Raw genomic sequence first — 19,029 nt, 5'->3', positions numbered from 1 at the left:
TTACAGTTAGAGTTCTTTGTTTGCAAGCAACAGAAACTGACTTCTTTAAGAAAAAAAATTAATTTATTGGAAGGTGTATCGTTTCCTGTGGCTGCTGTAACCGATTGCCACAAGCGATGAAACAAACTTGAAACAAGAGAAATTTATTTCTCTCACAGTTCTGGGGGCCAGATTCCAAAATCAAAGTGTGAGCAGGGCCACATTCCCTCCAGAAGCTCGAGTAGAGTCCTCTCCTTGCCTCTTCTAGCTTCTGTCAGCTGCTAGCATTTCCTGGCACGTGGCTTCCTCCCTCCAGTCTCTGCCTTTGTCGTCACGTTGCCTTCTCCTCTGTGTGTGTGTCACATCTCCCAGGGCCTCTTTCTTTCTTTTTTTTTTTTTTTTTTGCGGTACGCGGGCCTCTCACTGTGGTGGCCTCTCCCGTTGCGGAGCACAGGCTCCGGACGCGCAGGCTCAGCGGCCATGGCTCACGGGACCAGCCGCTCCGCGGCATGTGGATCTTCCCGGATCGGGGCACGAACCCGTGTCCCCTGCATCGGCAGGCGGACTCTCAACCATTGCGCCACCAGGGAAGCCCTGGAGTAAATTTTTAAGACTAAGAGAACCCAGGCTCAGGCTAGGGAATTGTTTCTGGATAAGGATGGGCAGGACCCAGCCGATCCCCTCTGAATGCTGGGCAGTGCATGGCCTGGGTTCATCAATGACAGACAGAGATGAAGGATGCCAAGGTGATCCTACGTCCAGACTCTCACACCAGACCCTTTGAATAGGCTGGTCCCTCTGCCCAGGATGCCTCATCTCCCTCACTTCTCACCCCTTCTCCACCTGGCCGTCTCTTCCTCATTTTAAGTTCAGGATGTATTACCTCCTCCAGAAAAGCTTCCTTGGACATCCTAGCAGAACCGATTGTTGCTCCCTCCTGTGTCCACAGGTTGTGTACTTTCTTCTACCATAGTATTTCCAATGTTGTATGCTTGTGGGCTGAACCGACTCCCCAGGTGGCCTGAAAGAGCTGTGCCTAGTTCATCTTTAACTCCCTGACAATCAGCTCAGTGCCTGGCACACAGTAGGTGTCCAACAAAAGTTTACTTCCTACGCCACCTACCTCTCCCCTGGCTTTGGATTCCAGAATAAACACACCACAGAGTTGATGTCACAAAGTTTCACAATACCATCATCCAGGCTATAGATGGAGGCTCTCGTTTTTAAAAAGAGGATAGACTCTGGTCCAAATGACAGTTTATTTAAAACAAAGGTGACAAGGTGGAGGAAGGAGGAAGGAGGGAGAACAACAATTCTAACATAAAAGCACATAGGAAGCATCTCAATTTTTTTTAAAAAAAGGCAGTGGAGGAAGCTATGTCTCATACATATACAAACTGCTGACCTCGATTGGTTATTTACATCCAAACTTTATAAAATAGCATTTCAAGTCGGCTCTTAAGCCAGTGTTATTAGTTTTTGTTACAAAAAGTTAAAGCTACAAACTTCACATTTTTAAGTTGTACGTCTGCAACAGCATTTAAGTTTTTTTTTTTTCCAAGTTGGTCTGAGTGCAAGCTGGTAGAAGAGATTTTCTTTTTCCAAACACAAAAAAGAACATGGATTCCAAATACAATGACTATAATCCTGGTGAAAATACAGACATAGTGCTTAAGAAAGGATGGGGTGAGAGGATGTGGACTGGGCAGGAACAATTTTCCGGTAAAAAAGGAGCTGCAATCTTTAGAGGCAACATGGTATGCTAGAAAGGGCACTGGAATGAGGATCAGAAGACCTGGATTTGAATTCTGGCTCTGCCATATTCTAGCTACCTGACCTTGAGCAACACTCTACCTCTCTTGAGCCTCGGTTTCCTTATCTGTCAAATGAGGACAGTAATACGTGTATCACCCAGAGCCATTAAGTTTTCATAGATAAAGGGTTATTCAGATTATCCACTTCTTCTTGAGTGGGGTATGGTACGTACTTTGTATCTTTCAAGGAATTTGTCCATCTTATTTATTAGCATAAAGTCATTCATAAAGTTGTCATTAGCCTTTTAATATCTGTAGGATCTGTAATGATGTCACCTCTCTCATTCCTGTTATTGGTAAGCACAACTGAATTTTAAATGGTATAAATAATACATCTCTGGCAGCAGGTGCTAAATAAATGTTTCCTGGATCAGAACCTACAGTCTGGAGGAGTCAAGGCTATAGTTCTTAAGTTGCTTTGGAGTATTGGGTCTGTCTGTGTGTCTGTCTGTCTATCTATTTAACCATGTATCCATCAAGCCAAACATTCATGCACCAATCCATCCGTCCATCCAACTGGTGGTTGGGAGAAGGGACAAGGGAAAAGAAAAATGGAAATTTGCTTCAAAATTACTGGTGAGGAAGCAATAAAGATATTCCTGGAGAATCTGAGATTTTTAAAAGACACAGTTAGGTCTGGGTCATTGTTTCCTAGGAGAGAACAAGTGAGAGGCCCCGAGTCCCCTGGAAGCTTGAGTCACAAATGCTCAAGCAATGACTGACACGCAGGGCTCAATGGAAGCCAGCTGACCTATCCTGAATTTAGTATTCAAGGAAAAAAATGACTAGGATTTGCTTCTCTGCCTTCCTGTCCCAAGAAAACAAACACACCTTGTCAGGAAATCCATCTCATCCAAAATAAACTGACTTTTGGCCAAAGGGCTCTGCCTAGCTAGACTGGAAAGCAATGTACTTTGCTGGACCAGCATGCTGGACGCACACATGCTTGAAACAAAATAAACCTCAGATAGAGATTCATCTCCCAAGAATATTTATGGGGGAAAACTGAACCTTCTTTTACTTGGCTCTAGCTTAGGAAGGGAGAATAATGGGCATTCCCCTCTTGTCTGGCCAAGTGCAAAATCCTTTAAAAAAAAGAGAGAGAAAGAGAGAGAAACTGAGGCAGGACTGTTAATTAGCACAGCAGATGGTGTAGGAAAATTCATGCTCCATACTTTGGGTTTTAGAACTCACTTGGCTGTCAGACTTGACTAATTCAGTGGTTTCCCAACCTGAGAATGCCAGCTAGAGTTTTTTAGTCTGTGCAAGAAGAGTGGTCATTTCATTTTTGCAAAGACTTGTTGGATAAACAGGGAACTATATTCAATATCCTGTGATAAACCACAATGGAAGAGAATGTGAAAAAAAATGTATATATATGTATAACTGAATCGCTTTGCTGTACAGCAGAAATTAACACATCGTAAATCAACTATACTTGAATAAAATTAAAAAAAAAAAAAAAAGACGACTTGTGACTTTCCTTTTCCCTGTAAATACTGGTCCCACATGGTGATGCTATGAATCCTGATTCTACCACTTACTACCTGTACCACTTTGGGAAAGAACTTTTTTCTCTCTTTCTTCATCTATGAAATGGAGATAAAGCACTTAATTCACAGAGTTATTGGGAAGTTTGGAGCTGCCACAAAGAGCCTACCTACGTAGCGCAGTGCCTGGCGTATAATAAGTGGTCACGATCGCTAGCTGCCATTTATTATTGTAGCGGGATCCTCGAATTGTCCTGTTGTCTGTACCTGCCACAAGGCTGCTTAGCTGGCCAAGCCCTGCAGACCGACAACAGCCTCTTGCATTTTAAAAAACTTGCTGTAATTGTAAAGAACAGAATCCAGCCACAGAAGAGGAACATTCCCTGACTCTCCACTGATCCCCAGGTTTGGGTAGCAAAAGCAATAATGGAATCAAATTACAGTATCCTTAGGTGCAACCCAGTCATAGCTCCCCTATCTGAGGGGGAGAGGTACTATAAAACAAAAAGACAGCTGTCTTTCCCAACTGTCTGCTCTTGGCTGTGTGACTAAGTGACATGTGGCCTTGAACCAAGGCTCCAGAGGGATGGCTCAGTGCTGTCTGTTGCAAAGCCCTCTGATCTGCTTTAGGCCCTACATCTGCCCGTGTGATGCCTGTCTGCTGTCCGGCAGATGCTGTGGAGCTCATGGAATGGCTGAAACTGAACGATCTGGCTCCCCTTGGGAATCTCCTCACAGCTAGTCCCCTACTGAAGAGACAAAGCAAGAGCAAGTTTCCATTAGCAGGATTCCCTGAAACAACTTCACCAAAACGGACACAAGTGTCTTCCCTCCAAGAAGGGGCTGCTTGGTTCAGTGAAGCAGGAGTGAGGAGCCCCAAAGTCCAATTCCAGCTCTTACTTTAATTTGCTTTGTGATTTGGGCCATGTCACTTCTCCTAAGCCTCTGTTAGACCAGATGATGTCTATGGTCCCTTCCAGCTCTGGCATTTTACGGGTCTGGGTTGAGTCTCCTGGAGAACAAATCTTAGTCTGATATTCATTTACCCTTTCCAGACCCCGTAGCAGTAAAATGAAAAAGAAAACAGTCACATGTTTGAATGTGGGTCTCAAAAGCAATGCCCTCTACCCCTGTCTGTAAGGAATGTGGAGCAAAATGCCATGTGTGTAATCTTCACATGGACGATGAGAACTTCAAAAACCTTTTCCCTTTTGCAGACTGAACACAGCTCCACTTTGCTAGGAGTTCCTGGCAGGCCTGTCCCCTTGCTGGATCACGTCTCCTCTTAAGGCACTGGGCAGTGTCTTTGCTGTGACTCTAGGCAGTTGGGAGAGTGGAGATGGATGAAAGGCGTTGAAACTGCAAAGGCCAGTCTTGCAAGGAGCGTGCCAGGCTTCTCCTGGGACTCAGAAAGTAAACACCAGTGCTCAAGGCTTTCCCTTGGGCATCACTGATAGCTCCAGAAGCCAGGGATGGCCTGCACAAGGCTGAAAGCGTGGTAAAGGAACAGGCCCCAACCTAATCTGTCAGTGCATCCCTGCAAAAGGGTGGGGTTGGCTCCAGGGGGTGGAGTGCCCCCAGCAGTCTCCTGGTGTTCTCTGCCCTCATGTCCCATAGTACCATAATCTTACAGAAAAGAGGCAACTGTTTAAAACTGTACCTATACAGAGATGCCACCACGCCATGTGGGGAATCTAGTTATAATTTATATATATATGCATATTTATATATATTTTTTAAAGTCTTCCAGAAAGAACCACTGAAAGCTACTGGGAGAAGAAAAACAAAAGACAATGGGACACTTTCCCAGCTCTCACTCAACTAGGAGTCTCTGTTTCTGGGGTTGAAAACTCTGAGTTTCAAAGCACCCACATGAATCCTCTGAAATGATATAACTGCCCAGTTTAAATACACACATCAGGGCGGCGCGCTGACCGGCACGGCAGCCCTGGCCACTGGCGCGCGTTCCTGAGTTCACAGAGGGGCTGGAGAGATGACGGAGGCAGCTGGAGGGGCGAGCGAGCCGGAGTTCACCGTCGGCCTGGGGCCCTGCCGGCCTGGCCTCCCTCAGAAGTTTTGCTGCCGCCGCTTCTTGGCCTCAATGGCATCAAGGATGGGCTGCCGCTTCGACTGGTACTTCTGCCGGATCTCTTCAATCTCCTGCTCCATCATGGGGTCCAGGGCCAAGAGCCTCTTCTGAAGGTCCTCTACCGTCCAACTCTTCAGCTACAAGAGAGGTACAAAGTATAGTCATGACAAGATCCAGGTCAGTGGCTTTTTGAGACAACTTATCCCAGGAAGAGTTCTTTTTTTTTTGGCCGTGCCATGCGGCTTGTGGGATCCTACTTCCCTGATCAGGGATTGAACTCGCGCCCTCAGCGGTGAAAGTGCAGAGTCCTAACCATTAGACCGCCGAGGAATTCCCCTGGGAAGAGCTCTAAGTGTTAATCTCTTTGATTTACTGTTCCTTGACCAGGAACTTAATGAATGAGACTTCCATCTCCCCTCTCTTGTAAATTAATTACATTGGATTCATTGTTAGGGCACTAAAGTAAGAGTAACTTGGTATATGCAGCATAATGATTGCCTCCTGGCTCTCGTCCTACCCGTGACGTGGGCATCTGCACGGTGGCCATGTCTCCTTCGGGACCCTACACCAGGGAGGACAGATGCTCGCGGAGGATCAGATGCTCTCCCCCGGCCCCCGTCTCCCCACACCCCAGAGTCTCGGCACTGTCATCCTTGTCACCGCTAGCATTTACTGGAGGCACCACTCTAAGTGAGCACTTCATATGGATGATCTACCTAAGTGTCTTGGGAATACAGACACAAGCGCTTTGTGGGGGTGGTGGGACGGGGGGCTAGCTGGAGAAGCCCTGAAACTTCTGAGATGAAGTTTCCGTCCTGCAGAAAGGAAAAAGAGGACCTGATATGTAAGTTAATAATAAAGGCAAGCACCTACACAATGCTCTCCATGCGCCAGACACTAAGTGCTTGACATACATTATACGTCAATTAATTTAATCCTCATGACAATCCTGTGATTTCAGTATATTATTATCCCTATGTCACAGAACAAGCCAAGGAAGAGGGTGGCTCAGTGATTTGCCCAGTGTCTCACGGCCGAGACGTGGCAGAGTCAAGATTCAAACCCAGAGGCCCTGCTCTTAACCAGCATTGGGGGCAGGCAGACTCACAAAAGCACGGGTTTGAGAACCAACTCAACCTGTGTTGGAAACGTGGCTCTGCCTCTGCAGATGCTGTGAGAGACTCACGCCACCAGGGACTGATTGTTCCAGGGCTTCCTCATCTAAAGAAGTAGGACCACAGGGCCTCATCGTGTTTATTGTAAGAATCAAATAAGACCGTGGCTGTCGGGTGGTCGGCACAGCGCCTGGTGCCCTGTGTGCTTAAAGATGGCAATGAGTGTGACAACACACAATCTTGGCTACAGCCCAGGGGGGCGCCATCTTCCACCTGTGTCTGCAGCTGTCGGGCAAGTGGCCTTGTGGCCATTGCCGTATGTGTGGAGTGTTCACTGCATCCGAGCGAGGCCAGGCCAGGCTGGCAGGGGTGGGAATGAATGCCGACATTCTCCATAGCAGGTGGTGAGAAATTCTGTGAGCTCACAGCCAGTGTAACAGGCAGTGTTTCAGGAGCTCAAAAGGCTCACTCAAGTATCACAGGAGATTTATAGAATCACTGGCTCCCTCAGCCCCTTCCTGAAGCCTCACCAGGGAAAGGGTATCGAAAGGTGGGTGAAGGAGCCTCTTTCTGTCCCCCTCTTCCCTTTAGAGGGAAGCACTGCAGTGGCCTCCCTAGAAATGGCTTAGTGACCTGTCACCACAGGAATGTCCCTTGGTCCGCTTCAGGGAGGTGGTCTCAGAAGTGAGAAAAGCCTCACAGTTCAAGACGGAAGGTTCTTTGTAATGTGAGAATGGAAAGACTTGAGAGGGTGTGGAAGTGCTGGAAAGTCGGGCTAAAAAAATCCATCTTGCCTTCCAGCCTGTGTGGTTTGACACCATCCTGGAGGCTGGTGTCCTTGGTGCAGGGACACCCTGGAGGGTGATGCCTGCCTCATCTTTAGCTTTTTCGATTCCTTCTCCAAAGAGAGGACACCCCAAACCTAATACTGAATGTAACTGGTGGTTAAGGACAGATCCTAACTGCACTGGCTGTGTAACCTTGGACAAATAACTTGCCCTCTTTGAGCCTCACTTTTCTCCTCTGGAAAACAGACAATCTCAGTTCCTCCTCCCTTGGGGTGAAAAGAGAATTGGACGAGTTCATAATAGGTGTGGCGCTCTTAGTGTAGGACTTCATGTCGTATGTATTCGGTGGACAGTAAACATGCCATAAATGATAGCTATCCCTGTTGTTATTAATAACCGTTTTTGTAGGGTTTCCCTGGTGGCGCAGTGGTTGAGAGTCCGCCTGCCGATGCAGGGGACGCGGGTTCGTGTCCAGGTCCGGGAAGATCCCACATGCCGTGGAGCGGCTGGGCCCGTGAGCCATGGCCACTGAGCCTGCGCGTCCGGAGCCTGTGCTCCGCAACGGGAGAGGCCCGCGTACCGCAAAAAAAAATAAAAATAACCGTTATTGTTGTTGCTGTTATATTATCGTTATTATTAATATTATTGGGAAGTCTCTAATTAATCTCTCATCAATAAGCTGTTCCTGTAACCTCGGATCCAAACCAGAGTCAAAGGAGTGAAAAAGAGGGCTTCCTTGGTGGCGCAGTGGTTGAGAGTCCGCCTGCTGATGCAGGGGACACGGGTTCGTGCCCTGGTCTGGGAAGACCCCACATGCCGTGGAGCGGCTGGGCCCATGAGCCATGGCCGCTGAGCCTGCGCGTCCGGAGCCTGTGCTCTGCAACGGGAGAGGCCACAACAGTGAGAGGCCCGCGTACCGCAAAAAAAAAAAAAAAAGGAGTGAAAAAGAGAATATTCTACTCTATTTTGGGTTAACAATGCCTAAGGGCTGGCACTTTCCCACAATGCCCGTTAACGTCTGTATAGTTTAACAAAATAGCTTTCATCCAACCATTCATCAAATATTCACTGAATACCTACTCTAGGCCAGGCACTGTGTACTGAAGGCACATAGGATCCTTCAGTGGGAAGAAAAACAAAAAGCTCCCCAAATTGTTGCCCTTACGAAGCTTACATCTTAGTGAGGTGAGACAGACATATGACAATTAACACAGTAAATTAGTAAATGACTCTTAGATTAGAAGGTGTTACAGAAAAGAAAAGAAAAAAAAATACAGTGAAGGAAGGCGAGTTGGGAATGGGGACGAGAGGCTTGCTTCTGATCCATCCATTTGGATAAAGACTTAACTGCAAGATGAAGAAGTGAAAGTCGGTGGAACTGCACTAGCTTGCCAACTTGTCCTGCCACTTCAGGCAAGCACCACCTCCTCCCTAGGCCTCAGTTTCCCCACTTGTAAGAGAGGGCTGCCTAGATGATCTCAAAGGTCTTTTGAAACTCAGTGGTTCTCAAAGCACGATCCATGGATCACCTGCATCAGAATCACTTGTTGAAAATACAGGCTCCTGAGCCCCCAGCCAGAGCTACTTGATCAGGCCCCCGGGGAGGGGAGGCGCAGGCCTTCAGGTGCTAAAGAAGCTGTTCAGGCATTTCTTATAAGCCCTCAATTTGATAAGCGTGATCCTACACCTTCCTTCTCCTTCTCCTGGCAGTGAAATTCTCACAGAGTAATCGCTGCTTGTCTCTGGTCAAGGCTTCTTCTAGGTTTCCAATTTCTATGCAGCTCTTTTGCCCTTGATTCTAATCTGGGGGCAACAACAAGCACCCTGGCTTTACCTCAGCTACCTTCAGACTAATTTACTTGCCCTAAGGCCCTTGGGGCTTAAGTTACAACTGACCTATTAGAACACAGCCAGCCGGTCACACCATCCAGATATGGATTTTTCTGAAAACAAGCTCAGAGAATGGTTTTCTGGCGCCAAGTGTAGCATTTCACCTTCCTGGTCCTTGGTGGCATAAATAAATTTCAAATGTATATCCTGCAGTAAAACAGCTGTGGTTCTACAGTTTGCTGCAGCCAGCATCCTGATGGAGTAAATGCTCATACCAGCCACATAGGTAGCTTGAGCGGTTTTCACTAGCTAAAGGGAGTATTACCATCTGGTGTCTCATCTAAACCCTAGGACTGAAACATCCTCTCTGCACTGTGATCCCCACAATTCCATCTCTAGACCAGAGTTCTCCTCTGAACTCCAGACTCACACACCCTGATCAGATCCTACTGGCTACCTCTGTCCCTTAACACATCCAAACTAAAACTCTTGAGTCCCATCCTCCCTCATCCCCAAACCTTGTCTCCTTACCCCCCGGTCTTCCCCATCTCAGGAATGGTACCCCCATCCTCCCAGGTGCTCAAAATCATCCCCGATTTTCCCCTTTCTGTCACCACCCCCCTGCCCACATACAGTCCTTCGATCTAGTCTCTGAAATACTGGTATAACTCAAATCCAACCACTTTTCTCATCTCTGCCTCCAAGCCCTCAATTCAGGCCACCATCATCTCCCAGCAACAAACAATTAAAAATACAGAAATGAGCCGCTCGTATGTTGCCTACGGCATTTAGAATAAAATCCAACAACTCACCAGGGGCTACAATGGCCCTACGTCTCTGGCCTGTCATCCCCTCCAGCTTCATGACCGCTGTTGCTCAGGACCCTCTAGCTATGCTTTATTTCAGATCGTCAGACAGGCCACACTTGTCTGGCCTCAACAGCTATGCAGTTAATGACCCTCCTGCCTGGATGGCTTGTCGCCAGTTCCTCCTTATCCTTTTGGCCTTAGCTCAGACGTGAACTCCTCAGAGAACTCAAGCAAGCCCTCTCCTGCAAGCAAGCAAGCCCGTCTTATCTAGAGAGGCTGCTGGAGGAGCAGCTGGGTTTAGGGGGAGAGCAGTGGCTTTGAGTCAGATGGCCCTGGTTCCACAGGTGCCCTGCCTTTGGGAGCTGGATGGCCCTGGGCAAGTCTTTACTGTGTGCCGCACCTGCCTGCTTTTTCAATGGAGGACAAAAGTATTTCACCTACAAGGGAAGTTGTGAGGCTTAGAGGTGTTGGTAAAGTATAAAACAGAGCGCCCGGTGCGCAGAAAGAAAGTAGATAAATGGAAGCCGCCACCTTAAGTCCTTTCTTGGAAAATGGAGGAACTAGGTGAGTAATAGTAGCTGCTGCTGCTGTAAGAACTGAACTTGACGAGCTCACAGTGTGGTGCAGGACACACGCCCCACTCACGGAGGCGTCTCTAGTGAACGGTGTGTGAGAAACCCCGAATCAGATGGACCTGGCTTGTTTCTTCTGGGCCAGACGACAGCAAGGTCCTCAGATTGCCGGCATTAGGACGGAGCCAGAAGGCTGATGGGAAGTGATTTCTTCTCAAATGGCCTTAGCAACCCTGAGATTCTGAATGATGGCGTGTCCATGTCAGTTGCACAAGTGGCCTAGAGAACAACTGAGAAGCTCTGGCTGGTGTTTCATCACAAGCAACAAGTCACAGGAATTACACTGACAGTGAGCCCATCTTGAATCAGCAGGGTCAAGCTAAACTGAACATATCAGAACATACAGGAGAGTTTCATCCTGCCTTGGCAACGAGGCCCATGGTGAACAAGCAATCCAAGGTATAGGATTTAGACCTACTTCAAAGTCCTGCTCCGCTGCTGCCAGAAACTCTTACCTCAGAAGTCTGTCATGAGAATGGTGTCATGATACGTCCCTAAAAAATAATTCAGGGCTTCCCTGGTGGCGCAGTGGTTGAGAGTCCGCCTGCCGGTGCAGGGGACGCGGGTTCGTGCCCCGGTCCGGGAAGATCCCACATGCCGCGGAGCGGCTGGGCCCGTGAACCATGGCCGCTGAGCCTGCGCGTCCGGAGCCCGTGCTCCGCAACGGGAGAGGCCACAACAGTGAGAGGCCCACGTACCACAAAAAAAAAAAAAAAAGATATGTTCCCTTTCTTGATGTGACCTTATCTTTATCTAGGGGTGGATTCAAGACTGGGGAGAGGTGACTCCAGTAAGATAAGACTCTCCAGTGATGCAGTCACCTCTCAGCAGATGAGTGAGAAGATAGCCAAGCAGAAAAGCAAGGACGCTGACACCCAAATCACAGCTGGTGTGGATTAAGTAAGCACTAGATTACTCAATTTCAAAAGATCTTGCTCCTTAAATAAGCCTTGTGAGAATTTTAATGAGAGATTTCCTCTGATTCAAATTGTGGTCATGCCAAATCATGTTTCCATCAGTCCCTTATAAACTCTTCCTCATGCTTCTCCAATAAGGAAGAAAAGTGGCAAAACTGTTATCAGTGAATTATGACTTCAATGCCATTCTGAGCTTATGATAACTTCAAATCAACACATGGAACGGTTACCAGAATTCCAATCAAAGCAACATGACTGCACGTGTATAAAATAGTTATCAAGATGACTGGAATGAAATGTAGACTTTAAGCACAGGTAAAACAAAGACACCTGGCTTCAAGCAGGCACAGTGATATAATGACAAGAGCTCCAACAGGGGTCAGAAGATTGGCCTCAGACAGCCTGAAGACTGCATCCAGAGAGCCCCCTACCCAGAGAGGGTTCAGTATGAATCGTGTGTGTATGTGTGTGTGTCTGTGTGCGTACGAAGGATGTAATTTGATAAATGGTATAAGCAAAAAGACAAAAAGCAAAAGGGTTTTTTTCTTTAAATAATGGGGTTTTACTATAATATGAAGAATAGGGAATTCCTTGGCGGTCCAATGGTTAGGACTCTGAGCTTTCACTACAGAGGGTGTGGATTCAGTCCCTGGTCGGGGAGCTAAGATCCCACAAGTGGTACAGCAAAAGAGAGCGAGAGGGAAAGAGAGAGAGGAGAGAGATAGAGAAAGAGAGAGAGAGAAAGAGAGGAGGGAAGGAGAGGAAAGAAAGAAAGAAAAAGAAAGGAAGGAAGGGAGGGAGGGAGGGAGAAAGGAAGGAAGGAAGGGAGGGAGGGAGGGAGGGAACATGTACTACAGTTGAGAGAAGGAAGTATCTCTGTGATCAGAGTCTCTGAGAGAAAGAGCTTGCCTTTTTATATATTTATAGTGCAAAGAAGGGGTACTCACTCTAATTCAGGGAACGTCTGAACTGTAGAATTTTCAAAAATGAAATGCAAATCTTGTTATTTCAAGCAACTATCACATATGAGGTACAGGGAGCTAATAAAATTAGGTTAAGTAAATGAAAGGATTTACGAGTTCACTTATCAATATTACTAATAGCTACTCAAAATTCCTTTGGGTGCCATGGTTTTTCATGCCTCCATGCTTCTGCAGAACAGAATCCTCCCTGTCTTCGGATTAGGAGATGCCCATTCGACCCTGCAGCCCCGCTCAAGCTCCCACTCCTCTCTCTCCCCAACTCCCTTTTCCTTTTACTAAAGTGGGAGCTATTTAAGAGTAGGAACTACCTCTAATATATTTTCAGAGAGTCAGGACAGCAGAAAACAGTTCTCAATGAATATTTAATAAAGAAATAGATCCTTCAATCTTGAAGCCTTTGCTTGAAAATGATACTGACTTTTTATTGGCTTCCCTCAATGACTAGTAAGACACCGGGCTTTTCGGAAGCTTTGAAAATATGTAATCAATAAATAAGCCTAAGAGCATAATATAACTGTGTTAAATAAGGTTACGTCAGTTATTCCAAACTGACTCATGCGTGCCAAAGCCAAAATGAACAGCTCGACCAGTGTAATGATTGCAGTAAAGTCGCGAGGGAAAATGGACAGGAAAATCCACGCTGGTCTTGACTGCTGACGATTGCTCTTTAAGAAAAATTCTATTTTACGAGTAGCTCTAAATTGGTTTATACATTTCACACTTAAGGAAGCCAAACTATGAGAGGAAAATTTTCAGGAAGTTAGCAAACACATAGCCTCCTAGAATAATGAAACGTCCTAAAATAACTGTCAATGTCTAAAGGAGGCAAAGTAGAGGAATAGAGCTGAATACGATGCTCCCGATATGTGAAAGCACTGAAGGGAGACATCGACAGTATCATCGTTCTTGCGGGATATGAATCTTTCAGAGGATACGAAAACCTAAAACACCAACTGCACCAAGCTGCTGTTTTAATGTAGCTGAATAATTCGGGAAAAGGGCGAGCTAATCACACAAGAATCCCTAGAAGCTGTGCCTTTGCACACTTTCTTGGGCTGGAAATTTCCAAGGTAACAAAAAGTCCAGGCTATTTTCTCTCTTATCTTACCAAATAAGAAGAAGCCCAAAGAATCCCAAGCAAAATCGGAAGGCTGAAATACAAATTAATCTCACTTTATTTAATAAAGGTTGTATTAAAAGGTATCTTCAAACATAAATAGGATCCAGTCTAAGAACAAAATGTTTACAGAAAACTAGTCAAGAAGGAAAGTACAAAGTCTCTGAGTAATGAACAGCACTCGATTTCTGGAAAGCATATAAAACCTCTATAAGCCTTACTGCTGGGCACTCCCATGTAATGAAGGGTCAGAGATTTACAACCTAAGTACCCCAAGAGAAGTATTCTCACAATATCCTTTGAGAAAAAAAAAAAAATCTGCAGCAAAAGCAGGTAAGTTCTATCTGCAAGGCATGTCAGCATCTGTCTGCAATGGCCATCAAGTTTTGGGACCTAAATTCCTTGCAGTGTCAAAAAGAAAAAATTAGGTCTAGATAGAGGGGTGTGTCAGACTTACTCTGCCCAAACCACAAAACTGTTCAATATGGATTTTTACCATTTTCCTTTTCTTTTTCTGATTTCAGACTTCTGTATAAAGTCATCTTTTTTTAAGAAACTTAGAAAAATAAGAGCATTAATATGTATGTGTCCTAGATACTTTGAGATAGTTCTTTATTCTTTTCAACCAATGTTTAATCAGTATGGATAATCAAATGTGATTTGATTTATGCCATGGTAATACTTTTCAAATGTGTATCAAATCACAAACCAGAAAACATTCTTTGTAAAGACCACGTATCCTAGTTTTTTGGCTCAGAAACAATGATCACCACATTCCTAGCAGTAGTAAGCTCATCCAAGCTCAGAGTTAAAAACACTTAGTTCCTCTGGTACGAAACTGTTCTTTAAAATTTGTATCCTAAATGTTTTCTATAGTGAGCAAGCATCATGAAGAAAGAAACTGTCTTCGACCTGGGGTCTGGCATAAAATTTGGAAACTATAATGACAGGGAGAGGGGAGAATGGTGATAATAAGACGATGTATACGGTAATATACCATGGGAAGGCATATTTCATGATTAAGATGATGTTTATATCTGTCTATAAACATAGTCTTTGTAAGTTCTAGTTTGCTTAAAACCTTTCCCCTTGTGAAATGTCTGACTGTTCACAGCACAAGTATATCTGACTGTTAATAGCACAAGTATATAGTTAGTACTGCTTTTGACTTGATAGTATTTCTTTTAAAAAGAACAGGGAGAGTGTATCAGTTACCAATTTATTACCTCTCAGCTCTGAGTGCACCCTTCTCTGTGTAATGCTCTGTGATAAACATGCATGTTGAGCGCTTCTCCTTTGAAGTGTACATGATGTTTTTCTCAGGACAGGCTGGGGGGACAGTGCAGGGAGGAGACAGCTCCCCTGAGCGTCCAGCACTGGGGCCAGCAGTGTGGATGTGAGGACAGTTGGTGGCGTGTGGCCCAGCCACGGCCCAGAACCTGGTTCTTGTGTGACCGTGCAGCCTCAGCCTGGTAATAATGTCTCAGCAGTCCTGTCGACGTGGACACCAGAGCTCCCATGAGGTTTGCAGGCTCCGAAGGTCTCCTGGCCCCACCGGTACCCAGACCCTCCATGCACGTCCATGGCACTGGCTGCTCCTTGCCTGCACTCCAGAGGGCCAGGGATGGTCTGCCCAGAGCCTTTGGGCCAGCTCAGGTCTGGCCAAACCGGCAAACTCCTCTGCTAGGCCACGGGCTGAACCCCACCTTCTCTATTGAAATGTGAACCCCTGGTAGTTTGTCCTTCCTTGGGGATACTCCGTCAGCCCTAGGGAACCATAGAGAGTTTCCCTATACCTTACAGCTCCTCTTGTATCATAGGTAATAACTCCTTGTATTTTTTTTTTAATTTTTATTGGAGGATAGTTGATTTACAATGTTGTGTTAGTTTCAGGTGTACAGCCAAGTGACTCAGTTATATGTATACATATATCCATTCTTTTTTAGGCCATTATAGAGTATTGAGTAGAGTTCCCTGTGCTATACAGTAGGTCCTTATTAGTTATCTATTTTACATATAGTAGTGTGTATGTGTCAATCCCAATCTCCCAGTTTATCCCTCCCCCCCTTTCCCCCGGTAACCATGTGTGTTTTCTGTATCTGTGACTCTGTTCTATTTCTGTCTTTTTTTTAGATTAATAACTCCTTGTAGTAAACCTCCCCCGTTTAACCTACAATGTGGTTTGTATCTCCTGACTGGACCCAGACTGCTACAGGGAGACAGGGTGCCGGTGAGGACACACACGAGCACGTGCTTTCTCACTAATGGAAAAACGTCCAAAATGCCAAACCCCGAAGAAAAGTTTCAATTTGAAAAATGCCCAGGCAATTTCAAATGCAGAAGAGTCGAGAACGTTTATTTACAGCCCAAGTGTAGGATTAAAATACTCTTACTTCCTCCCACTGAAACCTGTACTAATGGTGACTAGATAAACAAATTGTGGTTTAGCCAAACAATCGAAACCACTCAGCAGTCAAAGGAACAACTCCAGGTATGTGTGACAACAACGATGAACTGCAAAACAGCTCACTAAAGGAAAGAACCCTCCACAGAAGATTATGCCCTGAACGACTGACTCCATGCACAAACACCGTAGAAAAGACAAAACTAGCAGAACAAAAAACAGCATGAGGGAACTCTTGGGGGTGATGGAAATGTTCTATATCCTCATTATGGTTGTGTTTACACAACTGTACACATCCGTCACAACCGTCACAACTCAGCAAACTGTACACTAATTTAATAAGCCAATTTTATGGTATATAAATTTAACCTCAATAAACTTGACTTTATAAAGCAAAAACTACATATAAAAAATTGTGGAAGGTAGTTCAAGTGATACTTAAGGGGAATTTTAGAGCCTTACACGCATAGATTAGAAAAGAGAGATGATTTAAAATTATTAAGCTTAATTATCCAATTAGAGAAGGAAAAAACCCAGAATAAACCCAAAGAAAGTAGAAAAAGGTAATATACATTTATGAATTCAAAAGCTAATGCTCAATGGCAAGGATCAATAAGACCAAAAGCTGAATCTTTCAAATGACTAAAAAAAAACAAAACAAAAAAACCCAGAAAACTTCTGATAAATTTGATAAAGAAAAAAAAAAGAAGAAACAAACACTGGGAATGAAACTAAGCTGGAACTACATATTCTACCAATTTTAAAATCCAAAACTTGATGCCAAAAAATTTAAAAACTTATATGCAATCAAGATTTCTAGGGGGGGAAAAACCTTAGATTTACGTGGAATAAAACCAAAAAGACGATGGACTAAGAAATCTGGACCACAAGGATAAAGGAAAAAATGTGTACTTAACTAATAGAGACACAGAGGATGAAGCAATCTTTGAACACACAGATAACCATGATATTCCTGAGCAAAGCTGCTTCCCCTATAAGCAGGAAAAAAAAAAGTTAACTCAATTTCCAGTTCTCCCAACAAGGCAGACTACTGATACAACTCCTGAAGCTTCCTCCTGTGGAAGAAGGGAAATCTCCAGGGGCCAGAACCATTGTTATAATACTAATCCCACCTTCTTATAATACTAACAATGCTATTCCTGGTAAATCAAGAAAGCATACAGAAAGGTAGGACAGAAGGATAAGCAGAAGCCCCCCCTGGGGTTGCCCTGGTGACAGGGTAGGATTTAAGGAACTTGTTGTATAATGATTATAGTAATAATTACTATAATATAAGTCAGCATTTTAAAAACATTTATTGGGCTTCCTTGGTGGCGCAGTGGTTGAGAGTCCGCCTGCTGATGCAGGGGACACGGGTTCGTGCCCCGGTCCAGGAAGATCTCACATGCCGTGGAGCAGCTGGGCTCGTGAGCCATGGCCGCTGAGCCTGCGCGTCTGGAGCCTGTGCTCCGCAACGGGAGAGGCCACAGCAGTGAGAGGCCCGCGTACCGCAAACAAAAACCCCAACATTTATTAACCACTATCAGCAGGTCACTACATCGAGTACTTTTTGTGTATTATCTCATTTGATCTTCATTAACTCTTACAGCTCTAATTGTTAACCTGATTCTTTAGGTGGAGAATTTCAGGTCTGCAGGATAACGTACTCTGTCTCCATCTGTAAAACGGAAAAGCCAGATAATCCCAACTAACCTTCTGGAAAGTTTCTGTGAGGAATAATCAAAATAAACATGAGGGTAGAAGATCCTTAAGGACAAATTTTGGCTGAAATCAAAACACAAGGTATCTTCAGGCAGACCTTTGAAAGCAGCGGTATGTACTATTTCCCAACCGTGGAATCCCCCCTTCTCAGAGATGACCAGAAGTGGTCAAGAAAACGCTGGACGATGTCTCTTGTTGGAGACGTACCCAGACTAGAACACATGCCCTCTAAGGCCCCTGTCCATTCTGAAAGCCCAGCACTCTCTGACTGACACAATGCCACAAGAGCTTATTGAGAGAGGCGATGGCTTCTAGGAATTCAAGACATAGGCCATTTGTTACCTGTGCTTTCAGTGAAGCCAGGTGGAAGTGACCTTGGGACAGCCCTTCCTAGGACCTGAGGTGTCAAGATATTGCTTGCAGGTCTCAGGACCCGTTTCTGCTCGTCTGTTCTTTTTTTTAATGTTTACTTATTTATTTGGCTGCGCCGGGTCTTAGTTGTGGCACACGGGATCTCTCGTTGCGGCATGTGGGAATCTAGTTCCCTGACCAGGGATCAAACCCAGGCCCCCTGCATTGGGAGTGTGGAGTCTTAACCACTGGACCACCAGGGAAGTCCCTCTGCTCTTCTGTTCTAATCCATCTAGATCTAAATTATTTCTTACTCCTATTCACACTGCTGCCACCCAAATTCACGAAACCCATGGTACGGACTCTGTTCTTTGGCTCACCATGTGGTTGAGCTAAAAACCATCCTACACTGTAAAAACAGAGAGTAACCGGCCACGAAGAATGAACTTGAAAGAAGGAGGCTGCCAAGCAGCCACGGATCAGGTTGCCTCAGAACCAAACAAAGGCAATGAAAACCAGTGTCAAGCTCACACAGGCCGATATCGTTCTAAACAACCCTCTGGGGTCACGAGCTGCGGCACTAAAGCCTTGTTCTTGGTGTCATTTCAATAACTGAGTTAAAATCCAAGCCTCCCTTGGCTGCTCAATTCCCCAGCAGAACAAGGCTGCTGTGGCTCGGGACAAAGACGACATTCATCTGCCATGTGGTTTCTCAGAAAGCATATCTAAACAGCAGGTTGCCCGGGCAATTCTGGATACATATTTCTTTTTCTGACTGATATTCTTGGCCGGTTTTCTGACAGTAAAAGTACAAGATCTCATTATATTCCCAAGTACAAATTAATTCAGCCTCAAAGCCCGGCTTTACAGGAAAAATAAGAAATCTGAAACAAAAACAGTATACCTTGTCAGGAACAATTTAGGACAGTCTTCTCACCAGGAACCACTCGGCGTGGTTACCCTAGTAAAGACCATTAATGTGCAACTGG

The 19,029-nt window shown here is 45.3% G+C and overlaps 1 protein-coding gene across 2 annotated transcripts in view; it reads right to left on the bottom strand.

The window, feature by feature from the left end:
• Positions 1–4,947: 4,947 nt before the first annotated feature.
• The window catches only part of STK4 (serine/threonine kinase 4), an 85,337-nt gene continuing 71,255 nt past the window's right edge, over positions 4,948–19,029 (bottom strand). Inside the window, exon 11 of one of the 2 annotated variants that reach the window (XM_065891806.1) lies at positions 4,948–5,509. In XM_065891806.1, coding sequence (XP_065747878.1) covers positions 5,351–5,509 — 159 coding nt within the window. In that variant the 3' untranslated portion in view covers positions 4,948–5,350. Of the gene's footprint in view, positions 5,510–18,752; positions 18,837–19,029 lie in introns of those variants that run through there. The other variant, XM_065891807.1, reaches the window with a different exon arrangement.

Source organism: Phocoena phocoena, chromosome 15 (assembly GCF_963924675.1).
Source record: "Phocoena phocoena chromosome 15, mPhoPho1.1, whole genome shotgun sequence".
In the NCBI taxonomy this organism is placed as follows: Eukaryota; Metazoa; Chordata; class Mammalia; order Artiodactyla; family Phocoenidae; genus Phocoena; species Phocoena phocoena.
This window is presented reverse-complemented; position numbering and strand designations above follow the sequence as displayed.